Genomic DNA, 19,429 nt, shown 5'->3' on the forward strand with positions numbered 1-19,429 from the left:
TAAAATAAAGATTACTTCTACCTACAAATTCAGTAGCAAAGCAAAAACATATTTCGGAAAAATCAGCTGATTCTTGCCTATCAGATGCATGACTGTAAGTTTGAAGTGTTCGGAATATGAGTCGAAGTGGTACAAAGATTACTTTTTAAATGTTTCAGAAAATTTCTTTTTTCTTTTTTTTTTCTTTATTTTCTTATTCTTATTTCTTATATTACTAATTTGTGGAAGATTAATATTTTGAGAAATTTCCTTTGGAACATGCAGAAGAATCGTTCTTCACAATTAACTTTACTTCTGTCTATAATTTTCATTGAATCGCTACAACTCTTTTGTTTTTCAAAGTTGTAATGATTTTTCCAACGTCCGAAGCAAATTATTTTTTCATTATGACTTGTATTAAAATTAATATTAAGATCGCCAGGAAACCCAAAATTAGTTAAGGTAAGCTTTAATTTTTGCTTAGCTACATCATCAGAATAAAGCAAAACTCGTAATTTAAATACAATATGTTATAATTGATATTTCATCTCGGAAAGTTTCTTTCTCTGTATATTTTATTTAAAAAGCATTTATCCAGCTTTTTACACTAGCAAGCCATAATATTTTAATCACCCCTTTCTGACGATTCTTGCATGTCCTATAATTTTTTTTAGTTGGATCACAGATAACTTTTTTATATAGACCACCAAAGTGTGGTCGAGCAAATTATTGATGTTGACGAACGTGTTTCCAGGAGGCCAAAATCAACAGGTGATGTCAAGAAACTTCATACTTTACTTATACAGTATTTTTATATCATTTGCTCTAATTCTTATTTATTTTAGGTGCATTTAATAGGATTACCAGTAATCAAATGGACAAACTGAGTTATAAATTTGTTGTAGGAACAATAAATGCTTTGATTTATTGTGATTCGTCAATGATCGACGGAGTGAAGTATTATGCTCCATTAACACAAAATACATATGAGCCTGGACGTAGGCCGTTAATTTTCATTAATCATCAAGAGAACTGGTTTAATTTGTTTTTGAATAGCAGTCGATACTGTTAATGTTAATAGGGATGAAAGGCAGATTATTCATGATTCGTAACTTCGTGTGGCAACTAGTGCATCCATCTTCACTAATAATGTCTAATAATTTTAAAATTTAATGTTCGGGATAAAAATAATTTTGCACTCAAGGACGATTTTCTTAGCCAGTCCTAAAATGCGAGTAAATTGGGTTTCGGTCGTCCGATAAAGTAGACTAAGGTCTTGAAAATGTAGCGCGCGGCTGCTTGCCATGGACCTAAAAAATGGATAATAGTTTCATTGCTTAGAAGGTGAAACCTGCTGATTTCCATACAATGCTTTCAGTTTTTTGCGGGCTCAAGCAAAAAGTTCGAGTTTTGATTTCTTGATAGCCAATTAATTAGTGGCTTGCTTCCTTAGAAAAGCGGAATATTGAGCGCTTTTATTCGTGAGCTTTCCACAATCCACACCAATTAGTCCGACTATCCAAAAATTGTATGAGAACACGTTAGCACCAGGAAACTTTTAATGGATCCTAATTATTGATTGCCTCAAATTAAACAAAATAATTGAAGATAATAAAAAAATGGTTTATGTCAATAAACATAAAAAGTTGGATGGACCGATGCACGAGTTCTCTAATTTGACGTTTGAGCGGTGCCGAATTCACTGGTTTCCATGGTCACGTAAATAACACGGCACCGCTCAAACGTCAAATAATGAACTCGTGCATTGGTCCATACGAGGATAATGCACTTGCTAAAAATATCGGGTGAAACATAATGACAGTTTAATCAACAACAGAAACTCTTAAATCATAAAAGCCTGATAATACTTAACTATAAAATCTGTAGGCAACAAATATCGAAATTGAATCACCCCTTGTTGATTTATAGCTAGCGTAAAAAGCTGAATAATTAAAACTTTACGTCGGATTCAACAAAAAATACTTGTTTTATTCAAAATCTATGAAATCCCAGGATCCCGGGAATTCAACTCAACCTAAAAAAAGTCCTAAAAATGTTTGAAATAATTCTCAACAAACCTCAGAAAAAAAAATGCTGTTCAAGGAATCTGTTTCAGGATTCCTGAGAAAAATTAAACACCAGAGGGGGGATCTAAGAAAATCACAGGTTTGATTTCGGAAGAAATGCTAGACAATTTACTTTGACAAAATTCCTGGTGGACATCAAAACAAACACTTAATGTACTTGTGATGAAACTACTGTAATATTTTCCGAAGGAAATCTCGAAAAATAAATACGAAATCTCTACAAGAATTTAAGGGGAACTTGTTGAGAAGTCTTTGGAAAAACTCCAGGGAGAATTGTTAATCTAAATTCGGGTGCACGGCGTTAGGCATAAATACGTTAGGCATAATGAACGATTGACATAATGGATGTTTAGCATAATGGACGTTAGGTAAAAAGGACGAAAGGCATAATTCAAAATGAAAATTGAAATAATCGATGTGAAAAGTGAGTTTACTTTTTCATTCTTGTGAAGAGCTTCAGAGATCAAAAGTGTGTCTTTGGAAATGCAGTTGCATTGCAGTTGTCCCATAGTTGTGAATCCCTTCTCAATTTCTTCATTAAAACTTGATCAGCATGACAATGCTGTACAGGACCATTAGCTTTGTAGCAATTTCGGTGACCATAGAGCAAACTCATGCTGAAGGTGTCTGAGTTTGCTTCCTAGCTGATCCAGAATCTTTAAGTTTTCTTTCCTTGGCCATGAAGTATAATCGTGCTCGTGTATTGTGCACATATAATACAAAATGACTTATTTGGCAAAGCAAGCTTTTGTTCAATAACTGTGGAAGTGTTCCTAGAAAACTAAGAAAAGAATTGGTGTTAAGGCGTAGTTCCAAGAATAAGAACGACACTGTATACGACTTGCTCATCTTTTGAGTTTAGTTGTACACATATAACTGGCAAATTTTTCATCATAGATTGTCCTTTCTTTATATCGGAGGCTGTTCTTCATAGTTATACTATCGACAATTATTGGAGTTAGTGCTGCTAATGTTGTAATCACAAAATTTGTCTTCTTTCATGAATAAGTTGTTCTTCCGAGTCATACTAATTCAATCAATATTATTATTGCTGAAAATATGTTCATCATATATTTTCTCTTCTTTAAATCATAGGCTTCTTTATACTTATACAAATATCAATGGAGGTAAAGGCTGTTTGAAAAACCACCATGAATGTATTTCCATTAAAAAAATCATTTAGATATGCTCCTGAATGATAATGTGGAACACTTGGAACTCAGATGGGTTGAAGGAGCTCTATGCAATAAAATCGGTAATATTGTTTTGAACTCAAACGGACCGCATGCTCAATGCTGTATACTGTGCTATATTAAATTTGAACTAGATTTTTGTGTCTGAATTATGTACTAAATCAAATAAGGTTTATTAAAACTAATTCAAAATCATCAAAAATGGTTTGCAGAAGAGGCAAAGGAACTGTTCTTACTACACTAGATTGATAATCAGACTCAACAATATGACGCCTAGGTGATAGTTGTCACACTACCAGAAAATTATTGTTAAAGATGATGTCACCTATCATTACATAAATTCTTTACTTGACTCTGGGTTGTTGTCTTTGAGTTAATCTTTTGCACTATAAGTATTAATATTATTATGGAAGATTTTATCTTTTTTAGAGCTAACTCATTTATGTGAATAATAAACAAAAATCATAAGCTCACTAATATAAATATCTTCTAGAAACAAATAACACTTTGATTGTAAATCGCAAATACAAATGGACTTTTATAAAATTGATTAAACTGGATTTTAGAATGATAACAATTACCTTGATAACAATATTACTCCATATCTTGCGATAATGGGACTCATTTTTAAATTTCATAACGCCGAAAATAGTAATTAATTAATTTGTTACAAACCAACCAACTAACTGAGAACTTTCTATGTCAATCGAACATTTCTGCATGTGTTTCTCGTGTGGCAGATATGAAAATACACTAGCACCCTAGCAAGTCCAAAATTTTCCTACCAGAAAATTTTCTCGAATAACTGCATTTACCACTACTCTTGTAGAGGTGTCTTGCGAAGAAATTTTTGAAGAGATTTCGTGGAATTTCTCGTTGTAGCTTCTGGATGAATATGTGGAAAACATTTTAGAGGCATTCTGGCGAAAAAAGTGATTGTATGAGACATTCCGTGAAGAATCTGAAGAAAAATATCTAAAAGGATATAAAGAGGAACCCTAGGTGGAAATCCTGAAGAATAAGTGGAGCTATTCATTGCAAAATTCCTTGAAGAATTTTTCGGAAAATTCCTGGGCGCATTTATTTAAAGATATGTTTTGAGATCTTTTGAATAAACCATTAGAGTTCCTTCAAGAAAGTCAAGAAATCTATAATCATGCAATTGTTTAAGAAGTGTGAGTGCGTAAAATAGCTCACGAAGAGTTAAAGCAAAATTACTAGGGTAGGTGTATCAATTATGGACATATTGGTTCCCTTTTTCACCATACGTGATATAATTTGATTATCTTAAAATTTTTAATCATTCTGTGTGTTTAAGTAGTTCAATATCAAATACATCTTGATGTTAACACATTCAAAAATATTGAAAATGCAAAAGTTTCCGAGAAAACACGTATGGCCAAATAAGGAATTACTATAGCCATAACTGGTACACTTTCCCTAGCATAGCAAACAAGTTGAATCAAACTTTTTTTTTCGCTGGCCAGGGGATAAACGATTCTTGTACCAAATCCACCGGATAAAATCTGGAAATGGCTCGATTTCTGTTAATTTGTTCGTCGTTAAATGTTTTTACTCCAGAAATAGTATTTCATAGCCAATTTAAAGCTTTTGCAACATTTCCAAGAACAATTTGAGTTTCAGTTAGTTTGCAAGATGTCCAGCTAAAATCTCTTTCATATATCGCGAAGAAAAACATTTTAGGATGTTGTTCTGAATGTTAATTACACTGTGGAACACGTTTTTGTCTCAAGCACCAAAACAACGCTATTTACTTAATTAGTTTTTGAGGTATTGACTGTTGAAAATGCAAAATTTGACTATTTCAGCCAACTTGCATGCAAGTTTGCCAGCATTTGTGTCAATTTATTTGCTCAATTTGCCACAGCATTCAAATTTAATGTGTATAACAATATATATCTACAACGTTCATAATACTTTCGACGGTCAAACATTATTTTTTGGTGGTTCAGAAAAGTATTGTATTCTGCCATACAAGAGAAATGAAGAATTTGTATGAAGACTGCAAGCATGTTGAAAAAATCGTTTTAATCTTAATTTAATTATGCAATTTCAACTCAACTTTAAGTAAATTGAAAGTTCAATTACTTTTTTATTTTTTTAGTGGATTGGATTACAAAAAAGTTGATAAATCATACTTTAAATTTTATGTAAACATTAAGATATCCAGTGTTTTATACAACTTTGGTGACATGTAGCTAAAAATTGTGACGTGCTGGAACATTTCTGAGAACGACATCAGATTCTGCAATTTCAAATCTACTAGAGACACATAATTTGATTCTTGAGACACGCCAACATGTCATTTTTGTGACGCTGTGTTATTCTTATTTTTGTTGCATATTTGATCGATCTTCTTCTTCTTCTTTCTGGCGTTACGTCCCAACTGGGACAAAGCCTGCTTCTCAGATTAGTGATCTTATGAGCACTTCCACAGTTATTAACTGAGAGCTTTCTTTGCCGATTGACCATTTTTGCATGTGTATATCGTGTGGCAGGTACGAAGATACTCTATGCCCTGGGAATCGAGAAAATTTCCTTTACGAAAAGATCCTCGACCAGCGGGATTCGAACCCACGACCCTCAGCATGGTCATGCTGAATAGCTGCGCGTTTACCGCTACGGCTATCTGATCGATGGAATCCATGAAAAATTAATATACTGGTGCAAAAATTACATAGATATTATAGAACAAATAAAGCTGTCCGAAAATGTGGGACAGGAGGTGCTTGACCAAAATTGAAGTGTGTCCACATTTAGTTCAAATATGATGCAAAATACATACTTACTTCCAAATTATATAATCATAATCATGCTTGCGTGATCCAAACTACTTTGCCAAATGTCTTTTTCAACAATTTCCTAACATCTCTACTTTATCGAAAATGCATGCATATTTCAAGGATGTGTTATTCTACATATACAATACTCCCCATAACACTGTGGAACGAATCTATGACATTTGGTCGAAAAACATTTGGTCGAATGATATTTAGTCGAATGACGTTTGACGTTATTGACGTTATTCGACCAAAATAAGTGTTCCAAAGTAATTCGATCAAATGTCCATTCGACCAAATGTCCTTTCGACCAAATGTACTTTCGACCAAATGTCATTCGACCAATGTCATTCGACGAAAAGTCCTAAAGCCCTGTGGAACACGTTTTTGTCTCCAGCCTCAAAATACCACTTTTTACTTAATTTTGGGTTGCTGAATCCATTGCCGTTTAAAAAAATATTATAGCACGTCTAGTTTTTGAGATATTCACTGTTGAAAATGTAAAATTTGACTATTTCAGCCAACTTACGTGCAAGTTTCCCAGCTTGTAAGGCAATTTATTTGCTTAATTTGCCACAGAACTTAAACTTTATGTGTATAACAATACTTATCAGCAAAAAATATGATTAGTATCGAATTTCAAAAGTTATTTATTGGTGTTTTTGAAAAGTATTGTATTTTGCCATATAAGAGAAAAGAAGAGTTGTGTATGGAGACTGCAAGCATGTTGAAAAAATCGATTTATTCTAAACAGCCCTGTCGATTCTAAATTTTATCGTTCGTTTTTAACCAAATTATATTTGAAATGAAAGTTTAAGTCCTATCTTGCATGCTTGCAGGATAAGGTCACAAAAAAGTTTGATAAATCATACTTGAAATTTCATGTGAACATCAACAAAACCAGAGTTTTATACAACTTTGGCGACCTTTAGCTAAAAGTTGTGACGTGCAGGGACATTTCTGAGAACGGCATCAGATTCAGCGACCCCAAATCTACTAGAGACACATAATTTAATCCTTGAGACACGCAAACATGTCATTTTTGTTACGCTGTGTAATAGCTTTATTTTCATCAAATACACCATCTTGATTGGACTAAGAGTTTTCAACTTTTCAGCTTTGTCCGGTATTGGGTGCTATCCGGTACTGGGGGAACTCCCCCTACTCCTTGGCTACGCCTTTACGTGCAACCACTACTTCGCTATCCATTCAGTGAATGGGCTTTAGGATGTTAGATCGATCCGTGGACTCTATCGGTTACTCTTGCCTCAAATCAACCAACAAGCTGCATTTAGTTAGCTGTGTTCAAGGTACGGTGGCCCCTATCCATTCACTTGGTCGTATTAGGCGCCGTCCACAAATTACGTAACGCTCTAGGGGGAGGGGGGAGTAGGCTCAAGCGTTACGGCTCATACACAAATTTTTAATTTTTCATACAAACAGCGTTACGAAGGGGGGAGGGGGTCAAAAAATTTCAATTTTAGCGTTACGTAATAAATGGATGCCGCCTTATAAAATCACCAAGAGTTGTGCTGCTTGATCGGTTGAAAACTTGCGGACATTTCTACCGACACAGTGGGTCGGAAAAAAAGACCCATAAACAACCAGTCCCCATCGAGGACGCTGATGGCATGACCACGACAACATCGTTTCCTTTCACCGCTGCTCAAACCAGCTCTGGATGGACTAGCAGTCTTTTTTTTTGCTATTTTGTTGGGCCATTTATCGTTTGCTCGATTGTAACACTCTTCCGGTGTCAGACTGTTATGATCTGCGAGCTTTGTTCATTGGTGAACTATAAATATTATAGCTCCGCTACCGTTAGAGAACTACAACAGAATGGATATCACACCAATGTGCAATGCATTTTGAAGTAAGATGCTTTATCGTTGAAGTGGATACTTACCAGAAAGTGTGCTAAAATAAAAACTACCGCCTGCAATTCCATGGTGCTCTCATTGGAATGCCTGGAAGAAAACATTGAAAAGAGAAGCGATTAATTAATGTTCAACTACCAGGGGGTGGGAAGTTCGTTGCATTTTATAGGCTCTAGGATGGGCAAGTGTAGATTTATGACATTGCGCAGAGGTAGAAAACAGTATAAGCATAGGAAATTGATCATCAATGTCGGCAGCTTGCAAACGAACATCCTAGAGAGTCACGTAAAGATGTCGCGTTAATCAACTTTTAACAGGGTCACTCCTTCTACATTTTATTATATTTCTATTAACGAGATTTTCAGTCCCAGGCTGGTTCATCAGTTTCCGGTACCGACCCTTTGGGTGTGTACAGGTTCTAAGGTAGCCGTAGAATAATGGTACTGATAGTTTTTCGTCGAATGCTTTTTCTTTTTCCCATTAGAATAACCTTAAGATTTGTTGGAACGAATCAACTTGATTACACGTAAAAGTTGATGAGTGGTCGATTGTTTATGACAAAATTTGAACTGTTCAAAATATTAATTTTCGTTGATGTGGACGATTATTCTGTTCAAAATTATATTTTCAAAAAGTTCACTGATACAGGACAGCAAGCTGATTGGACGATAGGTGGAAGCTTCTGCAGGATTTTTGTCTGGTTTCAAATTTAGTACAACCTTGGCATTTTTCCATTTGTCAGGAAACTATACCAACTGCAAACATTTGTTAAACATATCAACCAAGAATTATAAGCTACTCTCTGGGAGTTTCTTGATGAGGATGTAAGAAATTTCGTCAACGCCAGGGGCTTTCATATATTTGATTTGTTTTTAATAATAGTTGCTACGTCTTCCAAACCAGTCTCCCAGTGCATTTGGTGCGGGGGTGAATCTTTCTTGACCGCAGTTTCTTCTGGAGCCCATAGTAGGCACGACTTCCACTGATGATGCGCCTTCGTATTTCCCGACTAACATTGTTGTCAGCCGTCAACAAGGATCCGAGGTAGACGAACTCGTCCACCACCCCGAAGAAATCCTCGTCTATCGTGACACTGCTTCCCAGGCGGGCCCTGTCGCGCTCAGTTCCGCCTACCAGCATGTACTTTGTTTTCGACGCGTTCACCATTAGCCCGACTCTTGTTCTTCTTTACCATCATTTCCATAAAATTAGTGTTTTGTGAAATTTTCAGCTTTTTCGGTGCTGATTTAAAGATGGCCCAAAGACAATGTGGGTTTATATGGAAATTACTATGGAGAAATGATGAAAAATGTTCAAAACACATCAGTACTTTAAAGTTTTCACAAATTGTCAATCCCGTAGTTTAACCTCATTGTTCAAACATTAATGAAGGATGTTGCTGAAGAAAAAATCCCTTTCGAGCCAATTTTGTTCAAGATCTTTGTAGATATTTGTAGGACTATAATCTCATACAGTAGGGATTCGCTCGTTGGAGCTCCGCTACATGGTTGGACGTTCACTGGTTGGAAAATATTCCAACTAAAAAGCACTCGAATGTCAAGAGTAGATGTCAAACTGACCATGACGTCTGAGCACCGTCGCATTGAAGTCTACATATATAGGACAAATGTGCATGTATACGTGCAAATCGTGACGATTCGTTCTCCAGATGCCTGAGTCTGCAGCATTTTCACCAGCTGTCAGTCGTTCCAATCAGCGGGTCAGATTCGCTGGATGGAAGGCAGTCGTGTTCCAACCAGAGAATCCCCGCTGTATTAAGCTGAATAATAGTAAATAAATTAATGAATTTCTCTTCTCCTATCCGTCGAATTCTTCTTCTGTCGGGTGTGGGATCACTGCGTCCATTTTTTAGGACTATTGTGATATACCCTATTACTCTATGTACACAATGTTTTCCAGTAGCAAATGTGCCTCCGGAATACTTTGCGCATTTGACTGAACTTTGAACCATCTGCCATTGATGGGCAGAAGTCCTAGGTTGCAGTGTTGTAGTTCCCCCAATCTGGCGTGATCAGCCTAATAAAGCTAACCACCTCCCTGGGGGATGCGTTCCAAATATCAGCTGGCTGTAAGTAGTGCTTGCCAAATATTTTGAACCTACGATGGATGTGTGCACTGCAAGAGCAGAGAAGGTGTTGTGAGGTTTCGTCCGTCTCGTCACAGAAACGGCAATTTGTGTTTTGGACGACACCGATCTTGTATAAGTGGTATCTGCTTGGGCAGTGACCAGTTATTAGACCGATGTATGTTCTGAGATCCCTTTTGTTGAGACCTATAAGTTTTTGTGTTTGTGTCGTGTTTATTGTTACGAACCTTTTGGACTGATTCGCATTGGAAACTGTATTCCAATTTGATTGAATTTGATCGAACAACCAGTTGTTCAATTCCGTGTTTAGTGCAGAGTTTGAAATGCCAAGGAATGGCTCTGGACCAATGAACATATTGGTTGATCCATTCCTTGCTAGCTGATCGGCAATTTCGTTACCCTCTAGACCCGTATGTCCTGGGATCCAATATAGTTTAACTCGATTGCGTTCAGCTAGGGATTTCAGTGCAAGAATGCATTCCCACACAAGTTTTGAGTTGCAAGTGAAAGCCTTCAAAGATTGAAGCGCTGCTTGACTATCAGAGAAAATACATATGGTGGCATGTCTGTAATTTCTTTTCAGACACAGCTGCGCACATTCCTTGATTGCATAGACTTCTGCTTGAAATACTGTAGGCCACTGTCCAAGAGAGACAGAGATTTTGGTTTTCGGTCCGTATACTCCAGACCCTGTCAAATTATTCATTTTTGAACCATCTGTGTAGAATTTAATAGATCCCGGTGAAATGGTGGGTCCACCTCCTTCCCATTCCTCACGAGAAGGAAAGACCACCGTGAATGGCGAGTCATAGTTTACCACTTTTTCCATCCAGTCACTACATTTTTCAACAATAGGATTTATCGAAAATTCGTTTAATATACTGAGGTGACCTGTTAAGTCCCCTGACAGTAGGACTGTTGATCGTTTTAGCCGAAGAGCACTTTTCTCAGCATCCAGCTTTATGAATTGATCCAGCCGGGGCAGATTGAGTATAGCATCTAGGGCAAACGAGGGGGTACTACGAACTGCACCGGTTATGGCAATACAGGCAGTACGTTGAATTTTGTTCAGCTTAGCTCTAGCCGTAGCTTCCTTTGTCTTAGGCCACCAAACAAGGGACGCATAGGTTATTCTAGGCCGAACGATTGTTTTATAGATCCACATGATCATACTGGGTTTTAGACCCCATGTTTTACCACAGGTCTTTGAGCAAACCCAGAGTGAATTGAGACCTTTATTTATGATTGTTTGAAGATGGGTGTTCCAATTTAGTTTTGCGTCAAGTGTGATGCCAAGATACTTGACCTCATTTGAGTAAACTAATTGTATTTGGTTCAAGAAAAGAGGGTGGAGTTGTACCTTTCGTCTTTTTGTGAACGGTACAATTGTTGTTTTTGAAGGGTTTATTCCTAGTTTCTCTTTTTGACACCAGGAGAGTGTGTGATTGAGAGCAATTTGCATCCTTGATGAAATAACGCTGTCAAATTTGCCTCGTACAATAATGACTAGGTCATCTGCGTATCCAACAACTTCAAAACCCCTTCTTTCTAAGCAATCTAGCAGTTCGTCCACCACTAATGACCACAATAAGGGAGATAGTACTCCCCCTTGAGGGCATCCCCTTGTAGCCATTACAGTAATGCGCGAATCACTCAGCTCAGATGAGATCTGTCGATTTGCTAGCATAGCATGTACCCAGGTTGCAATGCATGGGTCGAAGTTTCTCCTCAACATTGCCGAACCTATAGACGAATAAGAAGCGTTATCGAACGCGCCCTCAATATCAAGAAATGCTATAAGAGCGATTTCTTTTGCATTAAAGGTTTTCTCGATCTTGTTCACTAGCGTGTGCAGTGCTGAGACCGTTGATTTTCCGCTTTGATAAGCAAATTGGGATTTAGAAAGAGGCATAGTTTTCATAAATTTAGAATCTATATACTCGCATAATACCTTCTCCATGATTTTAAGCATTACCGAGGATAGGCTTATCGGTCGGAATGCTTTAGGGTTGGTTTTGTCCTTTTTTCCTGCTTTTGGAATAAAGACAACTCGAACTTGACGCCAATCATTTGGAATGTGTCCCAGAACTAAACTTGCCTTAAAAATCTCTACCATGTGTGGAATCAGTGTCTCTTCCTCTTTTTGGATAAGCGCTGGGAAGATTCCATCCATGCCAGCAGATTTGAATGGCTCGAAAGATCTCACTGCCCTAACAACCCTATCGCGAGTAAAAGCTTCTTTGGCAACCTTTATTGCGTCCCTTTTTGCTCCTGAGTCCCCTGATAGGAACCCGTGTGGAACTGAGACGTCAAGTCTGGCACCTTCAGCATTTAGACTCGTTTGTGGGATTGAATCAGGAAAGTGAACTCTTAGCATTTCACTCAGTGTTTCACGAGGTTCCACAGTGAGTGAACCGTCAGTCCTTTGAAGACTTCCCAAACCATTGGAGTGATCCTTCGAAAGAGTTTTATGAAGTCGAGCAGCTACGGGAGTTTTCTCAATGCTTTCACACATGAGAACCCATGATTTCCGTTTTGCTCGTCTCATTTCTTTGTTATACTCTGTCAGAGCCTTTCGGTATAGACTCCAATCAGAAGTGCGTTTGGCTCGGTTGAATTCCTTCCGAGCAGTTTTCCTGAGTTTATCAAGGTTGAAGTTCCACCATGGAACATCTCTGTTCGAACTAACTGTTTTGATCGGACAGCTCTCTTGATAAGCATTTAGAATTTTGTTTTTAATAGAATCCGAAGCTGCTTCTAACTGTATAATTGTCTGAATATTCGGCTCTATTATATAGTCTTCAGAACGGAGAATAGCTGAGTAGGTTTCCCAATCAGTTTTCTTGGGATCTTTAAACGACTTTTGAATCATTAGACCCCCTTCCCACTCGAAGACTATATGTTTATGGTCTGACATAGATATTTCATTAGAAACATGCCAGTTTTTTATTTTATCCGAGATGGATTGACTGCATAAAGTCAGATCAAGGACTTCTTGTCGTAAGATGTTTTCAAATGTAGGCTTATCACCGACATTGCATATGTCAATATTTTTGGAGGAAAGAAACTGCAAAAGATGCTCACCTCTGATATTTGTGTTTGTGCTTCCCCATACAAGGTGATGAGCATTGGCGTCACAACCGATGACGAAGGGGATGTTGTGTTTTTGACTGTAAGAGACAAGAGCAGCCATCTCTGGAGGAGGAATGTCTTCTGCGTCGCCAGGGAAATACGCCGAAACCATAATGATCTCAGTACTGCCCCTAGCAGTAGAAACCTCCATCCTGACCGCTACGATGTCCCTTTTGATGAATTCTGTAATTGGAAAACATTTAGTATCATTGCGTATTAGAATAGCTGCTCTGGGAGAGAGCTGGCTGTCATCATATACCAACCTACACGAGTTTAGTTGAATACCTTGTATTCGAGTTTTGTTGACCCATGGCTCTTGAATCAGTGCCACGGAAAGGTGTTCTTTTGTGAATCTCCTGCAAAGCACATCTGTTGCGCACTGAGCATGATGGAGATTCACTTGGAGGATTTTAATCATTGCTGAGGCGTTCCGCATTTTCCGGACGTTTGCCGTCCTTCTTTGGATGTTGCGGATCATCAACTTTTGATTTTGGGGGATGTCTTAGATTTTGGTTTTTGTCCTTTCCCTTACCTAGGCCTGCTGGCTTATCCCCTGTGGTCAATTTTACACTTTTGACATTTCCACTGCCCTTATTGGGAGCCATTGAGGTGACACCGCTTGGGCCAGGAAGTGAGGTCAAATATGCATCTTTTCCATCAGAGGAAGACAAGCTAGCCTGTATGGTGGGAGTTGGTTGTGGGATGCTTCTAGAGGCCTCCTCAGATTTCTCTTGGGTCGGCTGTCCAGTTGGATTGTCATTGGAGTTTGGGGTTGTGCTCTTTACTTTCCTCAACTGTATTTCTCCAAAGCGGAAGTTGAGGATGAACTTGGATTGAATGAGTTTTTCCATGGACGGTCCATCTACATTAAAGACCCACACCACATGCTTGTTGTTAGGAGTGAGCCGTTGCATGACACGCCAGTTGTTGGTTATCAGATCGTTCTGACTCTCGATGAGAGCTTTGATACGATCATCGGTGTATTGTGCGCTTTGAGGGAAGAAGGCTCGAATCAGTTCTGGACGTTGAATCTTATCCTCATCCATTGCAACCACCTCAACGCCTTCCAGGGGATTTAATGCAGGTGTTATCTCCTTTACCCATTCCGCAGTCTCCTGATCCTTACAAATAAGAACCATATGGCCAGACTTGTAGATAAGGTTAGAGAACTTGGGCTTCATTGTCGCGTTCCGTTGTTGTTCAACCCGAAGCAGCAGTGCCTCCTGGAGAACGTCCAGCTGAGTCGTTGAAAGTTGGGTCGTGGGGAAGTCTTTTGGGATTATTCCGACTCTCCTGCGACTGGTAATTTCACCGTAGCTTAGACTAGTCTGTTTTTTATCTTCTGGTGGGGGTTTGTTGATCGTCGAGGCTGTTGAGCTGTTGGTTTCCTGTTGCCCAACGCGCTTTCTCGGATTCAGGTGTTGTTTCATCCGTTTCTGCTTATGTTCTTCTTCAGCATTTGTAGACTTGTCAAGGTCCTGCCGAGTGCGTTTCGAAGGAGTTGACACCATAGTCTCACCCCCCGTGATTCTGGATAGGGCCTCAGGGCGGCTTAAGCCACTTTGTCGGAGTGCTTTTAGCTGCTTCCTTTGGCTCCGAGTGATCTTTTTGGTGCCAGTAGGTTTTTGTTTGTTCGCGTCATCTGTTGGATGTTGATCGGTCTTCCCATCAATAGGACCCGAGGTGACGTTCGATCCTGTGATTGATGGCTGCGATCCTGACAAGTTTATTGTGACTGTAATTCCATCCTCTTCGTCGTCCATTGGTTCAACCGAAGGATGGAGTCCTGGGTCGTTCGGGAGTGTCAGAGGGAGGTCGGTTTCCATGTTTTCATGCGAACTACTGAGAAGCTCATCTTCGGTCAGTCCAAGCTTACCAAAAGCATTCTCTGTTTCCGTTTCGTCCGACTGGGAGAGGCAGTCGTCACCTTTTTCGAACTGAGGGAGGCAGTCGACACCTTTTATTTTGGTTTGATTATTTGCACTCATTTTTTGGTCCCACGAGTCGCTGGGGAAAGACGGTCCGCTGCATCATTGCCCCGCCCTAATGCAGTAAGAGCTACATACTGGAGAGTTCGCCCTGGTGCTCTCCAGGCTCCGTTAGCGATTGAGCATATTTTAAACCCCCTCAACCATTCATCCATCAGCACGGGTCGCATCACACCTTGGGATTGGGGTTACCTGATTAGTAGATTTTTACTACAGGATCAGGCAATCCGTAGTGTTATTCTTAGCCAGTTGAGACAACCACTACCGACACTACACGGCTATCTAGGCTGCTTGGAAAAGAAGATAACATTGAATATTAACTTCTATGAACGACCAAGCAGCCATCAATTGTCGAATTGAATTACTCTCTTCAGCATTTTTTTATTATGGTTTGAAGAATAAGTTTACATTTAACCCGTCAGAGACAACTCGAAATCTATTCAATAAAAATGCACCAATAAAACATTTTTGGAAAACTGTTGTATTTTGACACGATACTTATATCATACGCTGCATAAAATTATGATTTTATTATATCATAATGAAATATATCTGCCTAGCTAATATCTCGAATTTTATTTAGTTGCCAATCGTCAAAGCATGGAGCAACAAAATTTACATCAGCCCAAGCATAAGCACCTGTGTTCAACACCTTGTAGTTAAATCGTAAATAAAAAACATCGTTTCACAGATAGCAAATCATCTTCCCACTGCGAGGGGGAGTTGTTGCCATCGGCCAACTGCATTACGCAATGAAAACAATCGTCAGCAGCCTCGAAATGCAAATTTTTTCGCCAAATAACTTGGTCACGATTTTATCTCCTCTAATTTTTGTGTCACTGCTAGCCGAAATACCTACATTTCCATATCAGACCAACCAGTCAGTGAGTGTTACTCGCCATGATGATTGCCAAAAACGAGAAAGCACGGTATGGGTGGAAAAAAATTTAAATGCAAATGACATCACAAAGCAACGGGTATGTAGCTACCTCGCGTCTCCCTCACCAAACGAGCATAGAGCAGAGAGGGTGCGAGGTGTTGCGCATCCGATTCATCAACCATTGCAGCAGAGGTATTGTGAAAATCGTGAAACGGGGTAACTTTGATAGCTTTAAGGATGACAATGTGATTATTTCTGCATTTTGTATTAGTTTGTTTGTTTTATTGTTTTAATCAAAGTGGCATATTGCATAACTTTTCGTTATGAATGGACTCAAAATTTTACATATTAACGAAAATATATTTTCGATTTTGGGGTAACTTCCTAAGTAACACACAAGAACATGGTACGAAACAAATTCAATTGGGTTGAAAAAAAAAGAAGCAAATTTGTTTTAAATAGAAGCAGCATCGATCAGTGGCGTTTTGATACCAATGGAGGCAGTCAGATATTAATTTGCCAGCTCCCAAAACAGGACTTGGTACTTTTCAGCACGAACTGTTTACTCTTCTCTAGTTAAAGGTAGGCTATTATGCAACGGAACAGCAAAAACAGTTTTTAGTTAAAACAAACATGACAAACAGTATTATAAGTCTATAAATATTTCGAAAATTATGAGTGCTTAGTTATCATTCTTTAAGATTGATATCTATATCAATCAATATTATTTTAGAACATATAATATTATGCGGCATGTTACATGCGGTAAGTAAATAAATAATGATTCCGTCAAATACAATTCGAAACGACATCATGCGAAAGTCCACTGAATTCAAAGAGGCAAAATTTTCTTTTGATGATTTCGTTGCCTTTCGTGAAACTGAAAAACAAAACCTCTCCACTATCCGTATTTGATGTTTTGTGATATATGTTTTTTGTTAATTAGATGGTATTGAAAACATGTTTATTTTTTAGGTTACTTTATCCCATGAATTATGCCACTACGTTATAGAAAATAGGGTAACCAACAAGAAAGATGGAATATTACCCCGTTTTTTCTACATCGCAACATGTTATCAATATATATATAATGCTTCTTTGAACACCTGGTAAAACAGCCAACTTTTATTTGAAGCATATTTTTGAGGTTTACGTTTTATTTCCTTTAATACTTTTCTTGCATAAAAATGCAGAATTTTTGGTTTAGTGAGGGGGTGCTCATGAACCACTTGAACTATATGGTCAGTTTGTCAGATTGTGGTATGTAAAATATCCTCTTTTGCCCTAACCCTGTCACGACGTCACCACCACAAACAATCCTGTAGGTCAGGCCTGCCCAATGTAAGGCTCGCGGACTGCCCGCCGCTTCATTTTGTACGGCCCGTGAAGAGTATTAAGATCCTCCTCATATCTAACACTTCTGCTGCTCTATCGACTCGATGTTAAAACATTTCATGGCTGATTATTACAACTTTAGATTCTTCAATTTCAAGATATTTTATTCTGAAAATTCTATACATTAGACTTCAATGCTTTTAAATTTTCTTGCTGTCTTAAATGATTGAAAACAATTCATTTTCCATAAAATAGCTAAATATCAAGAGGAATAATTACAAGAATTCTTGAAATTAACTTCGTTAACTATCAATGAACAAAGCTGATTTAATATCAATTTCGAACAAATGTTGTCGACAAAAAGTTTATGGATAAACACAATCTTACTGAATCATAGGTAGATTCTCGCAAACATTTAAGCATGAACAATTTTAACATGCAGGCTAATTGTAAGCTTGAAAAATTTTATACAGGATTCTTACATAAATTTCACGGAAAACTTTCTTACAAAACACAATTGTCACAAAATGTAGGTCATCTTGCTTTAGTAGAATTAGCAGAACCCTAGCCAGGATTATCACCGAATCTGGAATATTATTCTGGGAGAGGTTCTCACATAATCCTTAATGAATTTCATAAAAAAATTGTAAAATTTGTATTGAGTGGGGTTCTGACCCAATCCTGAGAGCAATTTTTACAGAATCCTGTACTGGATACTCGCAATATTTGGAACTTTATTCTTAGAAACCCATAGAAAGAATTTTAAAATAATGTTATCACTTTCATTTGATTTTACCAAAAAATTTGAAATTGTTGAATTAAAAAAAGTTTGGCTTGTCCCACAATATTGCTTACAGATTTGGTCCGCAACTCAAGGATGGGCAGTAGAGTGATGCAAATTTTGAAATTTTGGCTCCCCTATGCTTAAACGGTTTCTCTTATGGCGAATAGCATTCTCCCAAAGTTTGAAATAATTTGAAAGAAATTTGACTGTGCACAAGCCATTTTAAGTTTACATGGAGATTAATATGAAAAACGCCAACATTTTGTGTTCAGCCCTCTATCTCTTTATCATTATATTTTATGGAAAAGTTAACAAACTTTTCTTATGTAAAATCCTTCTAGCTACAATTTTGCCAAAGATTACATTTTGATTGGACGTCAGGATAAATTGTTATTCGCGATTACAAAGTGAGTTTGTATTTTACATGCTTCATCAACTGTTCGGCAGGCAACAGAGGAGCCCCTGGTAGGAAGAATAGATCAAAGTAATCCAGGCTACTATGTTCTACAGCAAAAAGGCAGTGTTGCTCTTAAAGTAATGGAATGATCATCTCAGCATGATTTAGACTTTGTTATCAATGATAACAAATTATCCTTACGTCCCATAAAAATGTGGTCTTCGGCAAAGTTGTAGCTGGGAAAATTTCACACGATAAGAGTTTGTTCACTTTTCCATAGATTATTATGACTAGCAGTTAGAGGACTAAGCACAAAAAGTTTGCTTTTTCCATAGTAATTTCCATATAAACTTCAAATGGCGTGTGCACATCCAAATCTCTTCCAAATCATTTCATATTTTGGAAGAATGAGTTTCAACATAATTGACACCGTTTAAGCAAAAACTTCAAAATTTGCATCAGTCTAATGGGCAGGCCTGCTGTAGATTTTTGAGAGAGGGGTTTTAATGGGCTCTCCAGAGGTTTCTAGGAAAACCTAAGATGTTTTCAAAGTTTCTTAGCGATTCTGAGAGTATTTACTGCAGACTCAAAGGGTTTTGCCAATTCCTACAGATTAGCTGTGATCTTCAAAGTTATTCCAGGAGTAACTCAGGTCTCAAGAGAGAGCGCAGAGGGTCCTAAAGCACTAAAAAAGTTGCCAGAAGTTACCAAACAATTGTCAATGAATTTCCAGGACCTCTCCTCAAAGATTCCTGATGAATTTCATGGAATTTCTATAAGTTCAGCTGGGACGCATCTAGAAGTATTCAGGATTTTCAAAAGGTATTTAGATGTTTCCTAGAAATTTTAAAATCAATCTCAGTGGTTCC

At 37.8% G+C, this 19,429-nt stretch overlaps 1 protein-coding gene across 3 annotated transcripts in view; it reads right to left on the reverse strand.

Annotated features, from left to right (window-relative positions):
• LOC5572535 overlaps positions 1–19,429 on the reverse strand; it is a 214,087-nt gene that overhangs the window by 121,546 nt on the left and 73,112 nt on the right. For all 3 annotated transcript variants that reach the window (XM_021842996.1, XM_021842998.1, XM_021842997.1), the window contains one exon: positions 7,967–8,027. In XM_021842996.1, coding sequence (XP_021698688.1) covers positions 7,967–8,008 — 42 coding nt within the window. In that variant the 5' untranslated portion in view covers positions 8,009–8,027. The remainder of the gene's footprint in view (positions 1–7,966; positions 8,028–19,429) is intronic.

This window comes from Aedes aegypti, chromosome 2, assembly GCF_002204515.2.
Source record: "Aedes aegypti strain LVP_AGWG chromosome 2, AaegL5.0 Primary Assembly, whole genome shotgun sequence".
Classification (NCBI taxonomy): domain Eukaryota; kingdom Metazoa; phylum Arthropoda; class Insecta; order Diptera; family Culicidae; genus Aedes; species Aedes aegypti.